At 41.0% G+C, this 15678-nt stretch overlaps 1 protein-coding gene across 4 annotated transcripts in view; it reads left to right on the top strand.

The window, feature by feature from the left end:
• The window catches only part of arhgap42b (Rho GTPase activating protein 42b), a 68798-nt gene that overhangs the window by 22381 nt on the left and 30739 nt on the right, over positions 1–15678 (top strand). For all 4 annotated transcript variants that reach the window (XM_088427582.1, XM_088427581.1, XM_088427580.1 and 1 more), the window contains exon 4: positions 13716–13787. In XM_088427582.1, the coding sequence (XP_088283708.1) occupies positions 13716–13787 (72 nt within the window). The remainder of the gene's footprint in view (positions 1–13715; positions 13788–15678) is intronic.

Below are 15678 nucleotides of genomic sequence, written 5' to 3'. Positions count from 1 at the left end.
ACGTTCCCCTGTCTCTTTGAACCAAGAGTGCCATCTAGAGTCAAAAAGTATTACAAGTGCTTCATGAAGCTTCATTTTTCAGCTGTCAGTAGGCGTGAATATGGATCCTTGACTTCTATATCTGTCATTGGCATTGAAAGGGTTATGGTGTAAAATTGAATCCATTTATATTAGATTGTAAAAAGAAAAATCAGTTGTACATTAATTGGCGTAATCTGAAGGTGACTCTGAGTACCAAGGTACTTTACACATCGTTTTTGTACAGTTCTTAATCGTTATACAGTGTAAAAAAAAAAGGAGTGAATATGGATTTTTGACGTCTATAGCCGCCATTGGTAGTTAATGAATTAAGATCTAAACAGAAAAACCTGTAGGACATTTTTGGAGTAATCTGAAGCTAACCCTAGGTACTGACGTACTTTAAACATAATTTTTGTAACGTTCGTCATACAAGCATAAAAATTGGAGTGAAAAAGGAACTTTGACGTCTGTCGCCGTCATTGGCAGTGAATGCGTTAGGATGTAAACAAAAAATCTCGACTTACCGACGTACTTTACACATCGATTTGTACCATTTGTAATAAAAAAAAAAAAGATGTCAACTCCTAAATTCCACGTACTTGGCCCCGATTGGCGAGCAGTCCAGGGCGGAGCCCGCCTTAGTCCCAAAGTCCGCTGTGATTGGTTCCAGCTCTCCCTCAACAGACTAAACAAAGGAAGTCGGTCGTACGGATGGTGTCAAATCCCCAAATCCGCCCCTGAGTTTACCGCCCATCACCCTGCCACCTTGGCGCTAATCGAACGCTCGTAAATAATTTAAAATGCGTTTCTTGTTTTATTTATTTCATTTTTTGGGACCAGCATGCGTTTGGGCCACATAAATATAAAGCCGGCACTGAAAATGCACGCTATTAACTGATCCCATTCCGGCCCGGAGTGATTTAAACCTCCATTAGGCGAGAGGTCAGAGACTCTTATGAGCCAGTTGTAAATTCAAACAAGACCGATGTGCTTTTATGGAATTTACCATTCGATTAGCCAATAAAAGTGCTGCCTTAGTGAAATGTAATTCGCACTGTTGGTTGCTTGGCAAATTTAAAACAAACAATAAAATGAACTTGGGGAGAGAAAGTAACTCGCAATTTAGATGGTCGACTAAAACATATGTGAAATTCATTTGACCTTCTTTCAACTTTTCAATGTCCAAAGCGCTCGGTAATTTTTCGAACTTTTTGGGCAACTTTCTTCTGTAGAGCGAAATAACCGCACTGTAAGGCGCACCTAAAATTCAATTTTTACAAAAGCTAAAAATGATATATAACAATAATAATTATAATTTGATGCGCCCGATACAGGAAAAACATATAATAACTTCTAAATTCTTGAATTTTTACCTCTACATTTCAGTTATATAAAATTTTTTTACAATTACATTTTTTTTGTAACACCCTGTTAAAATTTTGACCTGCTCCAATTTTGAAATAACTTATATGGGGACAAGGTGCAAAAACAGTGAGTTTTGGTCAAAGAAAGCATGATTTTATCAAATAAATCCACAAAATCAACAAAACATTATTTAAGGTTTTTGGTTGCAATTTGATAAAACATTTTAATTTTGACATGTAATTCAATCATGATTACGTCTTTGACTTGTCTGATTATTTCTGATAACAACCCCAGCCTTTTGCTTCTATTCTATGAGCCTTATAATACGGTGCACCCTAAGAGTTTTAAAATAATCCATTCGTTGAGGGTGCGCCTTATAGTGTGGAAAATACGGTAATTTAAAAGCGAGAACCTAATCTTCTTCGGTATGCTTCCGAGTCTCTTTCTTTTCATTTTAATAATGCAACATGTTGGAGCCACTGTGACTTTTGGAAGTTGAAGACTGGTTGGGTGGAAGCTTCTTCTTTTTAAGTTTCCTTTTCAGTTTTCACAGACGCATCAAAAATCAAATTCGGGTTGGACCGACCCCTTTTATCTCCCCTTTTCACATCTGGACTCAATAAGTGGACTAAAAATAGGAAGAAAGGCTTGACTGATAAGGCTCCTCGCTCAAAGCCAAACATCTGACAACATATGGGGAAGAAACCTAGTTTCCGCTCCCATTTTTTTTTTCCTCAAAGCATTTGGGATTGACTTGTGGAACAAGTCTAATTTGCTCAGGCATGACGTCGTCTATCGTCGACCGCCTTGCCAGTAATCGTATTGTGATTGGCAGAGTTGTTTAAAATACTTTTCTGATGTCATTCAACCGACTGGTAAACTGGTAAACCACTAAATAAGAATTACGCTCGTACAAATGGTAAACGGAGCTGGCTAAAAACTACATTCAATCGCGGTTTATTCACGGTTCGTAAATTCACTTATTGTGGTCCCAAATGATAAGGAAAGCTAGCCTGAGCAAAATCTTTCTAAGCTAAATGTAAACATTTTAAACGCATTGCACATCCAATTAAATGCGGTAAAATAATGAATGTATTCCATTAAGATCTCTGATTGTCTATTAATAAAGTTTTGGCTGGCCTACCTACCCATCGAACTGTGGCAAAAGTCTCAGTGTCCGATACTAGTATCGCGTACCATTGCCAGTATCGATATCATGAAAGAGATTAAGCTCCCGTAAAGGATACCACTACTCGATTTTTAATTCCTGATTGCAAAGATTGACTGATTTATCTGATATTTTTGTTGAGCTCCATCTAGTGGATGCATAACGCAACCCCAGCCACTACTGCGGCTTCTATTCTATGCGCCTTATTCTACGGCGCGCCTTATATATGAAAACAGTTTTAAAATAGTTTGCTTCTTGTCATGTGATTAATCTCTGGCGGTTAGTTCCCCCCGAAAAAATAAAAACCAATAGGAAACAATGTCTTACAAAAGCTACTGCAACACAATCATTTAACACTGCTCGAGGGGTGAAACAGTCAAGACATTTTTTTTTTAATGATTTTCTCCCTGTATAAACTTTGCACGCATTAGAAAGTATCCTCGCCCGTTCTTTTATTTATTGGGGCTTACAAATGTGTTATACTCCGAGTAATAAGTGCCAGGTTTTAATTCACATTGTAATTCACATCTTCTCCTGCTGCTTTTTAAAATGAACAACAAAAGCCTCCGCATCCCTTAAGTGCTGTTTGGCTGTGGAGCCTCCTATTTATTTCCCACGTTGACACTTTTCTTTAGCTTTACATTTCCTTCACCGGCCTTTAAACACATTTTAAAACTGACCAGAACCGTTTTACAGTTTTTACGTACACAAGTCCAAAGTTTGTGTCTTGGTACGGCAGAGTTAAACGCTTTTTTTTTTTTTTTTGGGCCTTGTGTGCTGGCCCGAGAAAGCAGGAATGTTTCCAGTGACCCTGAAACAGGAGCGCCAAATAAAGGCAGCCCTTGTTCTCGGCACATCGGGCCCGAGTGTGTTTGATGAGCGTCGGAAAACTATTTGGAGCGGATGATAAAAACTTGCAAGGCAATCAGCCTGGGCAAATTTGAGTTCAGATGAGAATATCAGTCCTAACCTCATTCGCGCGAAGAATGTCAGATATTCAACCGAACCGCAAAGTTCCAGGACGAACGCATGGTATGGATCGCGTGAAATTTTGTGCCCGAAAAAATATTGACCTTCTCATGGACTGGCCATGATTCATTTCGCTTTAAAATAGATAAATACGAATGATGTGAGTTCAATTGAGGCTAGCTAAAACAGTTATAGAAAAGCTAGCTAAAAGTGGCTAATTTAATGGGCCTATAATATGATATTTTAGATACTTTCCACAGTGTACTATGTGCATATATATTACATTGGCAAATTGCCGATTTATTTTCTGATTACTTTTTTAATTAAGTTTTATGGTACAGATATTTCTTACCAGGAAGTAAAAATGTCTCGTTAGCAAAGACCGCACCTCTTACCGTGTGCGGTCCCATATGTTGATGAAAGCTAGCTGAGTAAAAACATTTGAAGCTAAATGTAAACCTTTTTAAACATACTGTAAATCCAGGTAAAAGCAGTAAAATAGGGAATAAACATAACATTAAGATAGATAAATAAAAATTATGTGGGTGCAATTGCGGCTAGCTGATATTCTTATGTAAAAACTAGCTAAAATTAGCTAGTTTAAAGGGCCTAAAATATGATATTTTAGACTTTCCACAGTATAATATGTGCATCTATGTTACGTTTGGCAAATTTGCGATTAAATTTTTGAATAAATGTGTTTTATGCTACAGCTATTTCTAACCAGAAAGTAAAACGTCTTCTTAGCAAAGACACCACCTCTTACCGTGTGCGGTCCCAAATGAGGGAAGCTGTCCGAGCAAATTCTTTTCAAGCTAAATGAATTTAAACACACTGTAAATCCAGTTAAATACAATAAAATAGGGAAGAAATATGCCATCAAGATAGGAAATAAGAATAGATGTTTTCGTGTTACACTTATATTACTGCGTTTCGTTTCATTTGCAGTGTAACTGTAGAACCATAGACATGGTGTCAACTTTACGTGTAAGTACAAAAACCGAAAAAAGAATTGGTATGAGTGCTGACAGAAGTAGACCAGCGCCTGACGAATGACGGACCAGAAAAAAAAAGGTCAGATTTCGCCCTCTAGTGGCCCATTTCGTCCGGCTTGAAAAAATGACAGACGATGATGGAAAAGGGGCAGGAAAAGTGAAGTTGCCCACCTCTGCTTTTCAGAATGTACACTCAATAAATATCGAAGAAAGGATAATGAACGCCCAGTAGAAATGTTGCTAATTCTGATCGGATCAGCTGCCTGAGCTATCAAATTCTTTCGTTTTAGGACTATTTATTTGATCCTGAATTAAAATGTATGGGAGGAGGTGGTGCTGTGTAGGAATTTTGAGTTCTTTATGGAGGTTATGTATTTCAGAAAAAATGATCAATGCTGCCTTTACAGACCGCAGCGATCCTATAAAAGTGACAACATTGTCATATTAAAGCTATAAAAACAACACACTCGCACTGTCAGCAAGGCAGCGAAGAAACCCGAATAATATCCGCCATATTGTACCTGGCAAAAACAACAAGGGATGCTGTTCATGTTCTGCACCGGAGGCTGAAATTATTTTTTTATTTTTTTTTTTTTACGTTCCATAGCCCGTCGCTGCGCGTATCCATGGACGAGACTGGAGCGCGCGCGCCTTCTAGCACCCAACAAGGAATCCGTCGCTTCAGCTTTATTCACGCGGTATGGCAATCAAAGAATGGCGCAGTATGGGGCCAAAGTCCCCCGGGGGCCACAAAGCAGCTTCATATCAGCGCTTGTTTAACGGCTTACTCGCCAACGAAACGTGAGGCGAGCATGTCACGTTCGCTGTCCGCGTTTGTATGCGCCGACACACTTTTGTGCGTGCGCGTGTGTCTTGTTTTTTTTTTTTTTTACACTTCTCATGAAGTATTCATAGCAGAGATGTGTTGCTTCACATATAAAGAGAAATAGCACAGCTTGACCTTTCAGACTCGGACAGTAGGAAAATAGAAGGCTGTAAAAAAAAAAAAATCGAAATCAAATATTCATGATAATTGGATCAAATTAAACCGTGTTGAAAACAGTTTGTGTTAACAAACTGCGGAGGGTGAAGCCAGTTCTCATTTTTGCTGCAGTTCCTAGTTGTCCATTTTGATTTGAATCACAGTTAACTCTTTCAGTGCCGTGGTCTTTTAAAATACACGAGTTGACGTTAAAATATCATACGTACATCAAAACGTTATTGTTGTCCCAATTTAAAAGCTATTTTTCATAAATCAAACCTTCTTAAATGATTTTTTGTTGTTTTTACGACTTTGACTAAAATCTTAGTCATCCAGACTATTTTAGTGCCGTATGCGAATGAGTAACAAAAAAATGTTAATGTACAGTGGACCCCCGTGTTACAGCGTCCCTGGCTTATGTTTTTTTTCATGTTGCGATGTGGAATACTGAGTTTTTTTTGTACCCTCTTTACGGTATTTTCCCGACTTTGTGACAAAAACAACTGTCATGACCCTAGGGGCTTGGCTGTATTTGTGTTGTTTTGTTTGCATCTGCAGGCGTTTTTAGATAATTGCACTTATTTTCAATGCCTCCATGCAACGCGTCACTACAATGCTGGTCTGCTATTGGTCGGCCTCACTCGTTTTAAAATGGCAGAACGGTAAAGCTTTGTTCTATGGCGAGTTGTTCCAAAACCGTATTTATAGCGCATTTTACTGCTTAATTCAAAGTTCAACGGGTTAGCCGAAATTGCTAGTGATGTTAAAGAGAGAAGTAAGAAGATGATTTATATGGAAACGAAGCTGGAGATAATCAAGAAATGCGAAGCTAGCCTAGCCTAGCCTAGCCTAGCCTAGGCCACCCTTACTAGGGAATACGGGCATAACAAGCGCCACTCAAAGCTAAATAGATCGTTTCTTTATTTTTTTACTTATGATGTTTTCTGATTGTATACATGTATATTAATATACGAAGCACTTACTATGCTATATTGGTCGCAATTTTTAATATTTATGTACAATTTTGATGTTTTTACCCGGGGTTCTAAACGCATTAGCTATTGTTTTGGTTTGGATCGGTCGCCATATGGTGAGTTCGCCTTACGAGCCCAACAGCGGAAAGGGAAATTCTCACCTTGTTGATAAATATTAAGTCATACAATCATATTGGTCCCCGCCCCCCCCCCCCCACCCCCCCAGCTGAAATCAATCTACGCTCTGCTTTTTTAATAAAGGTCATTTCACACCCTCGGCGTGAAATGGAGGATTTTATTCCATCATAATGACGAGGGCGAAATGTTTATTAGGCGTGGATTTGGCGAGCGAACGTGCTTAGGATGGCTTTAACGAGCAAGGCTAATTTCTTCAGGGCGCGGCGTCTGTCGTTGTGATTATAGGTGCGAACGCTTCCCGTTTTGTTTTGTTTTTAAATGCCGCGCTGCCGGCGATCATTAGCGGGAATGCGGTTGAAGACGAAGTTCCTTCTTTCCTTCCTTCCTTCTCTTGAGCCTACTTTTCTGTCTTCCTTGCTTCCTTCCTTTCTTCCTCCCTTTCGTCCGCCGTTCTTTTGTCCCTTCTGTTTACATTCTTTCATTTTTCTCCTTCCTTTCCCACTATACTTCTTTCATCTTGTTGCTTCATTACTCCCTTCTCTTGAACTACTTTTCTTCCTTCCTGTCTTCGTTTCTTCTTTGCTTCACTCGTCGCTTTTATTTTGTATCTTTCTTCCTGTCTTTCTTTCTTCCTTTCTTTATTCCTCCCCTCCCTCCCTCTTTCCTCCCTTCCGCCCTTCCTTCCTTCCTTCCTTCCTTCCTTTCTTCCTTCCTTCCTTTCTTTATTCCTCCCTCCCTTCCTTTCTTCCTTTCTTCTTTCTTACCTTCCTCCCTCCCTCCCTTCCTTCCATGCTTCCTTTCTTCTTTGCTTCTTCACTTCCTTCCTTCCTTCCTCCCTTCCTTCCATGCTTCCTTTCTTCTTTGCTTCTTCACTTCACTTCCTCCCTTCCTTCCTTCCTTCCACCCTCCCTCCCTCCCTTCCTTCCTTTCTTCTTTGCTTCTTCACTTCCTTCCCTTCGTTCCTTCCTTCCTTTCTTCTTTGCTTCTTCACTTCCTTCCTTCCTCCCTTCCTTCCTTCCTTCCATGCTTCCTTTCTTCTTTGCTTCTTCACTTCCTTCCTTCTTTCCTTCCTTCCTTCCTCCCTCCCTCCCTTTCTTCCATGCTTCCTTTCTTCTTTGCTTCTTCACTTCACTTCCTCCCTTCCTTCCTTCCTTCCTTCCTCCCTCCCTCCCTCCCTTCTTTCCTTCCTTCCTTCCTTCCTTCCTTCCTTCCTTCCTTCCTTCCTCCCTCCCTTCCTTCCTTCCTTCCTTGCTTCAGTACATTCTTTAACCAAGTGCTGCTTATACTCACGCATCCAAACATCCTTCGCTTGAGCCTCCCTTTCTTTTTTCTTCCATGTCATTTGAGTTTTGTACCGAAGCTGAATCGGCGAAATCCGAGTTTGCTTAAGTTAACGTAATGACTTTGTCCCTGCAAGAAGCGGTTGTTTTGTCACCTCTTGACTTCTCAACACTTTATTGGCTCGGGAGACGGCCTGTTCGCAGCAAGCACCGAGACCTTACAGAAATCAATATCAGACCGAGAGCTTGCTCCTCGTTACCGATAATGAGTCATAAATTTACCCCGGCCAACGTGGCTAATAATGGATTTCGAAAAAGCCTTATACAGTGTGCGCCGGAATTACAGTTATTATCGTGTATAAAGACGCAATATAACATTGTTTTATATTGCTCTCATGGTATAGACCTGTTTTTTTTATCTTGCTATAAAAGGTTTTAAATAATGTAGCCATAGCCAAAAGACGCTCAGCATCAGAAGTTGAGCACGTTGTGATTCCACCTCACCTGCTCTGTAATGACATTTTTCAGCACTGCCGCGTCCTTTCGAGCATCGCCGATTTAATCCTGTTGAGAAAGGCGGCTGCTGAGGGGCATCCGGCACAATGCCGACTTACCGGCGCAGTCTTGATTAAGGTTGGCTCCCGATCAGGTGTAAATATCCAAATTGGTTTTCTACAAAGACAAGTGGATTAAATTGGGATTTTGAGGAGGCTCTGTGCGTAATGAGCAACATTTTAAACGATCCAAAACAAAGAAATAAGGACGCTGAGAAATCATATTTATGACTGAAACGATTAAGTGATCGTTTTGGGTATTTGATGAATCGCTTGATTCATAATTGTCAGCTACATACTACTTACTGCTACTTACTACTACTACTGGCTATTTAATGTACAATTAATGTTAACATAATAACACAGTTACGCTGCATTTGAAATGCAAAACAGTAATATAAGTGTAACACGAAAACAAAGCCAGCTAAGGGGTGTAACCTTAGGCTATAATACACCCTCATGTTTACTATCCCACATCTGCAGTAAAGCAAATACCAATCACGTCCACTGGAGGGCGTTGTTCTGCTTTACACTCAAATGATGGATGTCAGTTCTCATTTACAGTATAACTGCCTGCCCTACAACTATAGAAGACGGTTTCAATAACAAATTCAATTAAAATTCGATTCATTGTGCAGCCCCACGGTGGAACTTTTCAAGGTTTGAATCCTAACTTGGTTCTTTTAGCCGGTCTGCAACGATCCATTCCAGTCCACGATGTTTTCAAAATCCAAATGCACAGTTGATTATCAGCTAAGGACCAGCACATATTCCTCCACTCACATTTACACGGTAGGCGTTAATCTCTGCCTCTTATCAAGCCGCGTATTTAACTGTCCTGTCTGTTCGAGTGGAATTGGACAAGTGAGCGCTATTAGACGTCTCCATCGGAAACGACACACATCGCGGGCTCAATTAGAGCGGCGAGCACGGAGGAGATAAAGCGCGGGAAATGACATTACCGCACGGGCAGATTACTCCCGGTGCACGGAGATAACGCCGTAACTCGTCGGGGGGGGGTTATAGCCCGCCGCCGTTTGACGACCGCCAAACGTCCTCCGACGCCTTTAGTTGGAGTGTTGCACAAGTGCTCTCGTGGTTACGCCGTGATTTCTCGATCCAAGACTCCGAGTCTTTCCATTTTCCACGTTTGAATGGATTTTTTTTTCATATACGGGCGACGGCAAAATGAAACTGTCACCGTCGGCGAGGAAAACAAGTGAGGAAAAGGTTGACCTTATCTCCAATTGAGTGCATACATCACACGCTACGCTAATGAGCGGCTGGGCCAATATTCCAGTAAGCGCGAAGAGAAAGAGTCCGTCGCATCAGCCAATTTGTCACCGAAGCCTCGCAGTGTGCACATTTAAAATCAAGCCGCGTTTTAATGAGCGCTGCAGCGGGGAACAAAAAAAATAATAAATAAATAATACCGTATCGGCTCAAATGTTAATCGCCGAAAAGCAAATTAAGCAGCTTGAATGTCAAAAATATCGTTTCTTCTGCGCTGTGGACTTTTTGGGGAATTGTAATTGGAGGGAACTCCAAGTACTGTACATAGAAGACAAATCAGCTTTTGAATAAAACTCGCAGTCCACGGGTCAAGTCAAGTTTATTTTAGTTTATATTCGCATTTTATCACAGAAGACTCTCAAATGGGCTTCGCAAGCCTATAGCTTGCGCAATTATCGACTTGGCCTAATTTAACCCATCCATTTGGGCAAGGAAAAATAAGGGGGGGGAAAAAAGAAGGGAAAACAAATAGAAAGCTTGGGAGAAAAGTGAAGTGGCAGTCGAACAGGCTAAAATCTATATTTGAAATTGTAACAGCTACGTGGGCTGGTTAGTTGGAAAAGCATGTGCAAATGTGTATTTTTAAGAGCACTTTTAAGAGTGAGTTTTTAAGAGCCCCGCCCCCTCTCCATCATCGGCAGTCTGTCATTTTTTCAAGCGTGACGAAATTCTAATTGTCAGTTTGTCTGTGTATTTTTGATTACCAAAAAAAAAAAAAAAAATCACGGAATTAAAAAACTTCTATCTTGCATGTCCTGACCCAGAGCCTATCAGAGAAAGAATTCAATCTTGGGTGCAGGCCATTACTTGCTTGAAAGAGTGTCTGCCTGCAGTGGAAACACATCCCAGAATGCTCTTATTGCTCGTCTAGCAATTTCTTCATGTAAAACATTCATATAAAAAATTCATGGTACAAAATTACTTCCGGAATGAATTTATTTTGTAAGAAGAGTTACCGCGGTATCTAACAGCTGCAAAACCTAGTTTTAACTGTAAACATATGCAGTTATAATCACTTTCAAGGGGCGACAAATATTTTTCAAATATTTGGGGCTGCCCTGGGTTCCTTTTCGCTTGAATTTGTGTTGAATAAGGAACTTCCTGTGGGATCAGGCTTCCTAAAATATCCTCCCGTAATGTTCACCACAGTCTGTCGGAATCCAAATGGCATTTTTCTGTATGGGTTTGACTTGCGCCTTCGGGGGGGCGAGCATAATAGTTTGGAGGACAGTCCTGGAGGGGATACCCCAGGGGTCCGTCTGGAGCCCACTGCTGTTTTGCATGTATATGAATGACCTATCTGACAGACGTCCCGGGGTTAGCCAGCAGATGCATGCAGATGATAGGATGATTTATACATGCTGGAAAAGGTCTGGAAAGGACATTTGTAGCCCTTTCGCTTGTGTCGCCGCCGCCGCCGTTTGAAAGTGTATTTGTGGTGATTAAAGTAAAGAATGGGGCAATCAGCAAGGACCAGAGCTCCTCTCGGAGCGTCCGTGTAGACCCCAACAGATGTTTGGGATGCTAAAATTGTGCTGTGATTAATGACGCCACACAAAAACTCTGAATGGAAACTCGGCGGTCCCCAATCACCAGGCCGTTTGTGACTCGGAAAAGAAGACTACTTTTTAAAATGGCATTTACGCCTTTCGCTATTTCACGTTGGAAAAGTTCACTTCAAGCCTCGCCTTCAAACTCTTGTGTGAAATTGTAGCCCTGACTTAAGACCTTGTTTGTTTTTAACTCAGGTTTAAAACTTACCGTATTTTCCCCACAGAGGTAATCTGAATTTTTCAAAACCATTTTCATAGATAGGGCGCGCCGCATTATAAGGCGCATAGAATAGAAGCTACGCTAGTGGCTGGGGTTGCGTTATGCATCCACTAGATGGAGCTGCGCTAAAGGAAACGTCAACAAAACAATCAGTCAATTTTTTTAATCAGGAATTAAAAATCGAATACTGGTATCGATCTTAAAAAATGTGTACCGGACATCCTGTATGGGAGCTCAATCTCTCTTTCATGGTATCGATACTAACAATGGCACGCGATACTAGTATCAGACACTAAGACGTTTGATGATTTGTCATTGTTTTTTGGCAGAAAATTAATCAAATTTACAAGTGGTTTCGGTACTTGGAATCAGAATCTGTGACTTCGACTCGAGTACCGGTATCAGTCCAAAAAAAAAAATGCAGTATTAGACATCCCTTATCGGAAATTTAGTGTTTCAAATCTGTGTTCGAATTTCAATGTAACTTTTTTTTTTCTAGCTCGTGACCGCAAAGCTAGTTCAAGGTTAAGACCCGACACTTGCTTATGCCTTGCACATACGTGACCTTCTCCCACCTCTGGCTTGAAGAAATATGGCCCTGCGGGTTACGCCTTGCAACCCAGAGGTGCATTTTTGTCTCCTTACCATCCGGAGCGTCTCGCCACTCGTCGGGCACAGAAACAGATAAGCCGGAGATGTATGGCCTCAATTACGGGCCGCGTTCAATCCTTGGGTGACTGCAGCGCTTCGAGATACCGTTACGACCGAGAAAAATTCCCGCGGGATAGTCTTTTGCCCGTGGTGGGTCGATGACATCAGAGAAATGGTGCGGGGGGGCTGTTAGTTTGATTGAAGGTGTTATTCTGCACGGTGAGCACACGTGAGAAAAGTCAAATAATTTATCGAAGCGGCGGCCACGGCAGGTGGCGACTTGAATGGTTCGTGGTTGTTGACGTTCACTTTAGCGCGGCTCCATCTAGTGGACGCATGACACAACTCCATCCATTACTGTAGCTTCTATTCTATGCGCTTTATAATGTGGAGGGCCTTAAATATAAGAATTTTTTTTTCAATAGGCCATTCATTGAAGGTGCGTCTAATAATGCTGATTAGGTGCTACTTGAATAAATATGTCATAGAGTGAAAATAGATTGTGAACCACTGTATTAAGGAATTGGGCCTTATAGAGGTCTCCGATACTAGCCAAAGATACTCAAGACAAATCAAAACAAAAACTTGATTTTGACAGGGTTATTTTATGTAATTTAATGCTTATTAATACAGTGAGAGTAACAACATGTTTTTCTTTTCAAATGAAGAGCAAATGAACTGGAACACAAGGCTGAATTGTGTTCGAGTGACTTTGTTGCAAATGCTTGTATGCCTCTTTTTGATTAGGTTTTTAATGATAGAAGAAGAATAAGGAGATACCATAACAAATTTAGTTTGACGAATCGTGGTTTTGAGTCTTTGAAGTCCAAAAATTCTTTGCGCTGGTTAAGGGATACAAGGCTGAAAAAAATTGCTGGGGATCCATGTATCAACGCATCTGATTTTTAATGATGGTAAATGAACAGAAGATTTTTCTTTTCAAATTAAAAGCAAATTGATTGGAACATGAAGCAAGTTATTGACAAACCGTTATCGTGACAGCTTTGCAAAAAAATGTAAATGTTATAAATGTATGTTCTTTTAGTCCTTCGTTTTGTTTTTGGTTTTTTTACACTTTGCCTTGCGTATGAAATGTGCTACACAAGTGCAGTATTTTAACCATTTTTGGGTCACACTCCTGCTTGTGTGATAACTAAGTGGCCCTGCCATGTCGTTTGACATTTTGTTACCATCTGGGTGAAAATTCAGCTCCCTGGTGTCTTCTCTCAACGGCTTCCCTTTGATGTCAAATGTTTTTGACGTAACGATCAAAGGATTGAAAAAAAATCCCGCGGAAGGGTCGAAAAGTGTAAATTTGGTCGGAAACCGCGCACACGGCACGCTAATTTTTAAGAGATGGCAATCCCTCGCGTCTGCGTTTGACTGTATAATTTTCAGCGCAGTAGCTGGCGCGTCAGCCACTCTGCAGCGTGACAACTACATCCAGTTTTAATTAGATTTTTTTTTTTCCACGTGAATACTTAATTTGAAGAACACAGCCTGACATTTGTATGCTTTTGTTTCGCTTCCCCCCTCCCCCCCAAACTGGCAGATTCAGAACGCAGATGACGTTTTGATCAGTCCCCTGGAAAAGTTTCGCAAGGAGCAGATCGGCGCCGCCAAGGTAAGCAAGCGCTCCGTTGTGTTCAATTAGCTGTTTGACAGCATCACACTGCGCGGGATGGAAATCTGACAAGAATTGAATTTGTTGCTAATGAATACAGCAAGTGTCATTTTGCAAGATGATTAAATGTGGCACCCCAATGTAAAGTGAACAAAAGTTCCCTTCCAAGTACTGTAATTCAGTAATCCGTTTACCGCAATTCGACAACTTTTTTTCCCCAAAAAAATGAAGGCCAAAAGTATGAGTGCGTTCCGTAAATTTAAGATGGCAGGCGTATAAGCCGATTTTTGACGAACAGATGTGCGTTTTTATATCGGCCGTTTAAAATAATTACCGTTAAGGGACGAGCAAGAGGTCGGACGTTAGCTGGCTGTTAGCAGATGCGTCATTATTTTCAATAAAAGAAGCGAGCGGACTGAACCACCATCCGAGTTCAGAGTATTACCAAAACGGAGATTTCCGATATATCCAGCTGATTCAATTAAACAAATAATTCTAAGCGGCGGGATTCTTAATCCTGCTGGATGACTGTCCTTGTATTTTTCCATGTATTTCTAACTACTAATACGGTTGCTGTCATTCTTTCAAGGGGGCTTCTGCACAATTCTGCAGATACGTCATTTTTTTCAATAAAAGAAGCGAGCAGACTGAACCACCGTCTGAGTTCAGAGTATTACCAAAACGGAGATTTCCGATATCTCCATCTGATTCAATTAAACTAATAATACAGAATATTATAGACATTTTAAGCGGACGGATTCCTAATCCTGCTGGATGACTTTCCTTGGATTTTTCCGTCTATTTCTAACTACTCTTAGGGTTGCTGTCATTCTTTCAAGGGTGCTTCTGCAAAATTCTGCAAATATGTCAGTTTTTTCATGAAAAGAAGCGAGCAGACTGAACCACCGAGCGAGTTCAGAATATTACTAAAACGAAGATGTTCGATATCTCCAGCTGATTCAATTAAACAAATAATACAGGATATTATTGACATTTTAAGCGGCGGGATTCTTAATCCTGCTGGATGACTTTCCTTGGATTTTTCCGTCTATTTCTAACTACTCGTACGGTTGCTGTCATTCTTTCAAGGGAGCTTCTGCTCAATTCTGCAGACAAAGCATTTTTTTTTTTTATATATATATAAGCTTTGCTAATCTTATTGTGGCAACCCGACAGTATCTAATTTTTAGTATTAGCTATTTTTTCTAATCAGATTACCGTAATCCGGTTACGCGCTCCACGGCCGAGCGGACGCACGGGATTGATAGGAGAGAAAGTGATGGCCGCGGGGTATCCGCCGGGCCCCCGCCGATGACTTGTAAAGCGCGCGGCCGCTTTACCAGCGCGCCTTTCATTCCCGAGCCGTCAAATGAAAGCGCGGCGGCTTGTTTGCGCTCGTTCCCACGGCTCCCCGTCGAGTCTCTTGGATCACGTCGGCCTTTAGGCGGCGGTATGTGGTCTTAACCCTTTGCGAGTCGGTCAGAAATCTTACAGCTTGGATGCGTCCAGCGCGGTGGACTGCCGAGGTAAAAAAAGAATCATCCATCAAAAAATAACTAGCCGTACTAACCTGAGAACCCCCCGATTTCGGAAGCTAAGCGGGGTTTGTCCTAGTTAGTACCGTACTTCAGAAAATGTATCACGCACGTGTGTATAGAATGCATTATTCATTTTAGGTTCAAATTCTGGAATTTTTCACAATACCGTGTATAACAGTGGCTCTCAAGGGACTCCAGCAGGTGCTCAAGATTTTGAATAAAACAAACAAACAGGCAAAAATCCTTTAAAAATCATTGTTGAATTACCGTATTTTCCACACTATAAGGCTGATAGTGCGCTTTGTAATCCGGTGCGGTTTATACAGCGCATAAATCACGGGTTTTCTTTTTCA

This window comes from Hippichthys cyanospilos, chromosome 11 (assembly GCF_059441005.1).
Source record: "Hippichthys cyanospilos isolate Australia breed blue-spotted pipefish chromosome 11, RoL_Hcya_1.0, whole genome shotgun sequence".
Classification (NCBI taxonomy): Eukaryota; Metazoa; Chordata; class Actinopteri; order Syngnathiformes; family Syngnathidae; genus Hippichthys; species Hippichthys cyanospilos.
The sequence above is the reverse complement of the archived record's forward strand: the minus strand, read 5'-3'. Positions and strand labels throughout refer to the sequence as shown.